The 8,512-nt window shown below is 37.4% G+C and overlaps 1 protein-coding gene across 1 annotated transcript; it reads right to left on the bottom strand.

Annotated features, from left to right (window-relative positions):
* Window positions 1–2,112: 2,112 nt before the first annotated feature.
* On the bottom strand, window positions 2,113–4,768 carry LOC107780755 (subtilisin-like protease SBT3). Its single transcript, XM_016601336.2, has one exon. The coding sequence runs from the start codon at window positions 4,629–4,631 to the stop codon at window positions 2,310–2,312; it is 2,322 nt and encodes a 773-aa protein (XP_016456822.2). The 5' UTR covers window positions 4,632–4,768; the 3' UTR covers window positions 2,113–2,309.
* Window positions 4,769–8,512: the final 3,744 nt, after the last annotated feature.

Raw genomic sequence — 8,512 nt, 5'->3', positions numbered from 1 at the left:
TAATTCATTCCATGTAACCTTTTCTCAACTGCTTATCTTATCTTCCCCTCATGTTAGAAAAACTAACTTACTTCCTCAACTTTAAAAATTCACCTTTGTACGTTATGGTGTTAATCAAAATATACACCACACATTAATAATAAAAAGATAAAATTATTTGGTTCCTAATCATAAACCATTTGTGAGGGAAGAATGTAATATACTTTCGTATATCAAACTGATATATATAACTTTGTTCTCATAAGAAATAACTTAGCTATTAAGTGGAGGCACTCAATCAATTATTTTGCTAAACCAACTGTGATGTAAACCAACTTATCAAGATGAACTATCTTGAATAGAAAATCTGGAAATTATGCTCTAAATTAAATTGTTGAGCAAGCTACCTCGCAAATACCAGGTTGCGGGTTAATAATAATCGCACATGTAACCATCTCATAGATGCATCTTATGTGGTATACATGACATGTGAATGGGCTCATATTCACCTTTGATATTCCCAGCATTCATGGGATTCAATCCCAAATTTAGTTGGTCTATCAATTAATAAGAACAAGCAACATAAGAGAATTCATAAAGAACTTTCTAATTCTTTAATATATACCCATGTGAATTCTCCTTTATTTTTGCACATGATACATAAATTAACATGGCTAAACTAATTATGCCAACTGAATAAATTATCAATATTGATAAACTTCAGGTTTATACCATGATGTGTGCAACTATCAATAAACTCAAAGTTTATTATGATATGGTTTTTTATATTGTGACACTCTTTTGTTTGTGTAATACAAATCAGGGAATAAAGCGGGTAGCTTTTCATATACATATCACCCTGCTACAAGTTGTAGTAATATAAGATATTAAATATTTCCTTTATTTATAGTCTCAATATAACCAATCGCTTTCGCGAATACTTTAGAAACTCAATAAGTTTCTTTGAGACTTATTAAGCACCATACCTTATGATAATCAATTTTATTTCTCCAAAATAGGATAATTGGATTTTCTAGAGCTTTCAATTAATTTTATACTACCGCATATTCGTCAGCATCCATATGGTGAATATCTCTCTCAAGGAGAAAGTTATACCATTGTGGTCAAAATCATTATAGGTAAGATATGTTGCTTCTATTATTTTTGCCCTGTAATAATAATTACATTGCCATAATATTTTGGCATAATCACATCGTCATAATATTTTGACATGCAATAATAATGAAATTATTTTCTTATTTCATCTCAAACCTCCTTCTAGAGGTAAGTGTGGTATATTTACTACCACTGACACGTTCATATTCTTCCAAGAATGAATATGTTTCATAAATCACATGTTGTCACATTCACATCATGAATGAGCCGTAATCATCAATATGTGCTTTACAAAATCTCATGTCAAATCGATGACAAATATTACTTTCACATATTGAAGGATGATTTTTTTTTGTTGAGAATCCCTTTTATTCTCATTAGCATAAAGATGACGATTATAATTTCGTCTATTGCCACGACTACATCTGGTGATACCTTCACGGTAATAATTCTGTCTTCTTTCAAACTTATTACATATTGCTACCACATTCATTGGGACGGGTTTCCACTTCTTTGCCCTCAATCATACATGAATTTGATCATGGCAATGCATAAAAATTTTACCACTTCGGATGGTTATAATTTCTTGTTATTAGAGTTATAATAGAATTTAAAAGAGAAAAGTAAAGTAAAATACTTACCTTAAATCTAGAATTTAATCATGAAGTAAGTTCTTGGAACAATTGACAATCATTAAATCAATCCCAAAGCTTCTACTCAATTAGTTAGAGTTTCGCGCTGATATCGTGTTATAAAACAATAAAAGAAGAAGAAGAGTATTGCAAAGAAAATTTGGGGAAGAGAATTCTTATTGATTTTGGGTTGAATTACAATAGAATAGTACCTCTCTATTTATAGGGAAACAGTGACTTAGCCACCAAACAATAATCCCTAAAATCTTTAAAAAATATAGACATTCACCTTAAATACAATTTTATTTATAACAAAAGCGAAGTAATTACTGACGTAAAAGCATAAAAGAATTGTTGACAAGGCACTAGGGGCTGCAAGCAAGTGTTCTATACTAGTAACATAATTTCTGCAATTTGATAGCAGATTTATCATCATTATTAATTTGGGATAGGCACAGGCAATTCATACAGTATAGTACATGATTTCCATCTAGCTTTCCCTTTGTTCTTGTGTTTGGTACTTCCAATTCAAGAATCACATGGTCCTACGCAAAGGCAAAATATATCATAAAGGAGCACAACTTATGACGAGATCTCAATTATGGGAGATGTCACTATAGGACTCCTAACAGAATGGCTTCCATTCTCTTCAACCCAAGTGATGGACCCAACATTTCTACTTTGACCCTCATCACCTAAATAACGAATTGTCAAAGTATAACTTTGTTTCTCATTTTTCTTCTTGAACATCAAAGTTTGTGGAGATACTGAAACTGTAGTGTTCTTTGGAGCTTTTATCTTAGCTTTATAAGTAGCTGCACCTTTACCAACATTTGTAACTGTCCTCCTGAATTTCTGTTCCAACAATGTGAAGGGTCCCTCGAGGGGGTACAATGCAATGAACGACGGGTAATTGAGATCGGCTGATGGATTTGAGCAGTTGTGGTTGTCTGATGATCTTGCAATTGTCTTGAATTGCTCTTCTGTGAAATTCAGAGAGCATAGAAGATTTAGGTAATCTTGTGGAGTAGCATCGTATACTAGGCCAGGATCAAGCGCTCTGTTGGGATCAACGTGTCCTGCTCCCATGTCTAGGGGCGTGGCGGCCTTGTTAATGTCCGAGTCTTTAATAGGTTTTCGAGTGTTGTCCAAAGGATCTGCTGTGGTCATCATGGCAGAGCGAATAGCTGAAGGACTCCATTCAGGATGCGCGCCTTTTAGCATTGCTGCAATTCCAGCAGCATGTGGTGCAGCCATAGATGTGCCTGATTCAAGAATGTAATCAGTGGACAATTCTATGTTTGGCCCAATACTTGTAGCAAATATGTTTGGTGGATATGCGGCAAGAATCAGCACCCCTGGTGCCAATATATCTGGCTTTGCAATTCCCATGTAGCTTCTGGAGGGGCCTCGTGCCGAGGATGCAGCAACAACTGGTGCTGGCTTTGCATCTAGATACGTCTCTTGGAACGTGATGGTGGCCGTGGGATCGACAATATTGTTTACATAATTGATGACTTGTTTCCCTTCCTTTTTGTTAATCACAACTCCACGGTTTGGAAATGTAGCAGACCTGAACATTCCTGGATCCTCAGAAATAAAGATGCCTGCTTTAAGTCTTGCTCGAGTGACAATACGCATTTGATCAGAGAAATCCCCATTATCTTCACATATAATGATGGTACGTTCCGGATCAGATAGTTGTGATAATAATTCTTCTGAATTGCAATCAGCTAGAGTCTTGTTGTAAATCACTATTGAATCCTTAACAAAGGCTCTTGCAGGAAACAAGCTCAAACCCCTGATTTTTAAGCCATTTCCCAAAGTCAAAGTGCCAGCAAATGTCCTGTCAGTGTGGCCTGATGCCACGCACAAGATCCATGGAGATCCGTTGTTTAAACTTCCAATCCCCGGACCTCGATTTCCAGCTGAAGCTGAAACTAGCACTCCCTTCATCATAGCTCCAAAAGAAGCAATGGAAATAGAATCTTCATACAAGGGAATGAAATTGAAACGGAACCCATAAGAAATGGATATCATATCAACACCGTCCGCCACAGCTTGGTCCATAGCAGCAATTAAATCTGATGTAAAAGTTCCTTCAGTAAAGCTAAACTTATACACAGCTAGCCTAGCTCGTGGAGCGACTCCTCTTGCTGTCCCCGGTGCATATCCAAAATGGGAAACACCTTTGACGAAATTCCCAGCAGCAATGGAAGCAACGTGTGTGCCATGACCATCAGTATCCCTTGCCGAATTCATGGAAATGTTCACAGTTGGATCATTAGCCAAAATTCCCTTATTGAAGTAATTAACCCCAATAAGTTTTCTGTTGCACAATGAAGTGTTAAACTGTGTGCCTGGCTTACAAATTCCCTTCCATCTCTTAGGGATTTCAGGCATACCATCATCTCGAAAACTCGCAGATTCAGGCCAGATGCCAGAGTCAAGAACACCAATGATCACATCTTGGCCTAAACCAGAAGCAGGCCATAGCCCAGATGAAGGATTGAGCTTGAGGAAATCAGATGTGTGGGTAGTTTGAGGTTCCACAGTTCTATCTTTGTAAGCTGAAACGAAACCTGGTAACTTCTTCAAAGCTTCAAGTTCATCTTTGGACAAAACAGCACTGAAGCCATGAAACACATTGTCATAAGAGTAAACAAGTTTTGGAGCTGAGTGGAATCTGTCTACTGATGAAGGAACTGCAGCCTTAATGGAATCAATAGTGGAAGAATGCCAATGCTGGTGATCAGCAAAGATATTAGGCATTAAGGACTTGTCCAAGTGGACAATGTAAGTGGATCTTCGCGCTACGGCTAAGAAACAGAAGAGATGAACCGAAAGAAGCCATGAAAGCAAGATTGGATGTGGAGAATAAGGCCAAAGCATTCTAGATTCCATGTTCACTCACTACACACTACTCTTCTTTAGCCACTAACTGTTGAATTGACTTTATAGGGTTAATTAGCGTAGAACATAAGGTCCCCTAGTAATCAGTAAACTAATAAAGTTAGGTCGCTGTTGAAATGCGATTAGAGGCACTAATGAATTAAGTACTACTAAACAATAGGCGGCTTGTGTAAATTTTGTACAATTCCAATTAAGATATCAGTTTGTGCGGATGTCTGCCTCTTCTCACAGGCTTCCTGAAATGATTCTTTATGTCAATCTGTCAATTATATTATTCCCACTTATCATTTAACTGAAGTTACTTTTTTTGTTTCTTTATTTCTTTATAAAGTAAGTATTAATTTCAAACATAGGTGGCTTAAGTAAAAGTGTACTGTACCAATTAATATTGTATCAGTTTGTAGGGATTTCTGTCAGAGACGGTGTCGGCTACGGGTTTGTCAAAACCCAGTAGCTTTGGTTCAAATCACTTATTTGTCTTAAAATTTCATTAAATATGTACAAATTATTAATTTAGAGTCAATAACTTAAAAGGATCGGATTAGATTCCCGAAAACACAAACTTTAAATATTGGCTCCGCCTTGTTACAGGCTGCCTAAAAAGACCCTATATGTTCTGTCAATTCTCCCCCACTTATCATTTAATTAATGTTAGTTAAGTACTTTGTTTCTTCTTTTCTTTAATAGTGGAGTAGTAATTTTTATGAATCCGCTGAGACAATGTAAGTTTAAGTCAAAAATAATTTTCAAAGAAAAGGAAAAATCTGTCGATAATCAAGCATGCTGCTTTCACATTCTCTCCACACCATATACCGGTAAAACACCGGGTGCCAATAAGTACTTACCTCGCATTGTAAGTTTACAGCTATTTCTGGTGTTTGGATATAATTCATAGTTATTACGGGGTAAATCACAATGACGAAAGAAGAAGAGTTCGAAATTGTTTGTCTATACATTACTTTGATCTTGTATTTTTTTCTCATTTAGAATTCGTGTTACTCCTATTTTCAGAGTTTGTATATTAAGGAATATAGTCAGTGTCCATAAACTAGTATAATTAAAAGAATTAGAAAAAAGGAAAAATATTCTCTCGCTCGCGTGGGATCTTTATTAGTGGTATGCCCATAGATCATTATTACGGTCCCCAGTAATAATGACAAATACTCTGACCGTAATTTTTTTCTTGTTTACTATACCAAAAAAATTGTCCACTTTTATTTGTTTATTTTGGAAAATCAAAAGACAATTTATCATTTATACATATTTCACCCTTATTAAGTACTAATCCCTTCGTATCAGCAAGAGTTAACCTTTTACTATTTGGGGAGTCTAACAGCTTGTTTGGATGGTTGTTACTAGTTGTATCGTATCGTATTATTACTTTAAATACAATGTTTGTTTTGATTGTTACTTAAATTTTATTGTATCGTATCGTTAAATCTGTCGTTACGTAACGATGAAATATGTCACTTTATGTAACGACCAATTTGGTGTGGTCGCATCGTTTCCTTGTGTTTTTCTCTCAATCTCACCCTTCATTATTATTAAATAATTTTATTTTATCATTTACCCTACCTTTTTATATACAATCTCATAATTTTTCTTTATAATATTGCAAGTTTATTCATCATATTACTGGTGCATGATACCATGAAACGACGGCAAAACGATACAATCCATCCAAATATTGTATTCATCAAACGATACAGTACAATACAATACAATACAATACGATAAGATACATTATGAAACGATATGTAACAACTATCCAAACAAGCTGTAACAAGGTTTTCCTTGACCATGTCTTTTGCACATAATTTTTAAATATTTTGACTTATAATAACTTTAATGTAGTTTCTAAATATGCAAATTTTATTTCAAATTTATTTTTAATATATTGTAATTAGGGGTGATATAATAAAATTATCTCGGCCTTATCTCGACTCGTTTATCATTGTATTCATTGATGATATGCTGGTATACTCACGTAGTCAGGAGGAGCACGCAGAGCATTTGAGAGTTGTGTTATAGAGATTGAGCGAGGAGAAGCTTTATGCAAAGTTCTCCAAGTGTGAGTTTTGATTCAGTTTAGTGGCTTTCTTGGGGCATGCGGTGTCTAGTGAGGTTATTCAGGTTGATCCGAAGAAGATAGAGGCGATTAAGAGTTGTCCCAGACCGTCCTCAACCATAGAGATTCGCAGCTTCCTTGGTTTTGCGGGCTATTACCGTCGGTTCGTTCAGGGATTTTCATCTATAGCATCACCCTTGACTAAATTGACTCAAAAGGGTGCTCCTTTCATGTGGTCGGATGAGCATGAGGCGAGCTTTCAGAAGCTCAAGACTGCCTTGACCACATCTCTAGTGTTAGTTTTGCCATCAGCTTCAGGTTCATATACAGTGTATTGTGATGCTTCGAGAGATGGTATTGGGTGTGTGTTGATGCAGGAGGATAGAGTGATTGCTTATGCTTCTTGTTAGTTGAAGCCCTATGAGAAGAACTACCCTGTTCATGATTTGGAGTTGGTTGTCATTGTTCACGCGTTGAAGATTTGGAGGCATTATCTATATGGTGTGTCTTGTGAGGTGTTTACTAATCATTGTAGCCTCCAACACTTGTTCAAGCAGAAGAATCTCAACTTGAGGCAGCGGAGATGGTTGGAGCTGCTAAAGGACTATGATATCACTATCTTGTACCATCCGGGGAAGTCCAATGTAGTGGTCGATGCCTTGAGTAGGAAGGCGGTGAGTATGGGCAGTTTGGCATATATTCCTATTGGGGAGAGACCTCTTGCAGTTGATGTTCAGGCCTTGGCCAACCGGTTGGTGAGGTTGGATATTTCGGAGCCCAGTCGGGTCTTAGCTTGTGTGGTTTCTCGGTCTTCCTTGTTTGATCGCATTAGAGAGCGCCAATATGATGATCCTTATTTGCTTGTCCTTAAGGACAGAGTTCAACACGACGATGCCAGAGATGTGACTATTGGTGATGATGGGGTATTGAGGATGCAGGGTCGGATATGTATGCCCAATGTAGATGGACTTCGGGAGTTGATTCTGGATGAGGCCCATAGCTCGCGGTATTCCATCCATCCGGGTGCCGCAAAGATGTATCAGGATTTAAGACAACATTATTGGTGGAGAAGAATGAAGAAGGATATTGTGAGATTTGTAGCTTGGTGTCTCAATTATCAGCAGGTGAAATATGAGCATCAGAGGTTGGGTGGCTTGCTTCAGCGGTTAGATATTCCAGAGTGGAAGTGGGAGCGGATCACCATGGATTTTGTAGTTGGGCTCCCACGGACTTTGAAGAAGTTTGATGCTATTTGGGTGATTGTGGATCGGCTGACCAAGTTCACGCACTTCATTCCTGTGTGTACTACCTATTCTTTAGAGTGGTTAGCAGAGATTTATATCCGAAAGATTGTTCGCTTACATGGTGTCCCAGTTTCCATCATTTTAGATAGAGGTACTCAGTTTACTTTGTAGTTTCGGAGAGTCGTGAAGCGAGAGTTGGGTACTCAGGTTGAGTTTAACACAGTTTTTCACCCTCAGACGGACGGGCAGTACGAGCGCACCATTCAAATATTGGAGGACATGTTGCGCGCTTGTGTCATTGATTTTTATGGTTCGTGGGATCATTTTCTACCGCTCACGGAGTTTGCATATAACAACAGCTATCAGTCGAGTATTCAGATGGCTCCATATGAGGCTTTATATGGAAGACGGTGTAGATCTCTAGTTGGTTGGTTTGAGCCGGGCGAGGCTAGACTTTTGGGTACAGACTTGGTACATGATGCTTTGGACAAGGTGAAGATGATCCAGGAGTGGCTTTGTACAGCATAGTCAATACAAAAGAGTTATGCTGACAAGAAGGT

The sequence above is a fragment of the Nicotiana tabacum genome, chromosome 22 (genome assembly GCF_000715075.1).
Source record: "Nicotiana tabacum cultivar K326 chromosome 22, ASM71507v2, whole genome shotgun sequence".
Classification (NCBI taxonomy): Eukaryota; Viridiplantae; Streptophyta; class Magnoliopsida; order Solanales; family Solanaceae; genus Nicotiana; species Nicotiana tabacum.
Note: the sequence above shows the minus strand (reverse complement) of the source record. Positions and strands in the feature narration are given on the sequence as shown.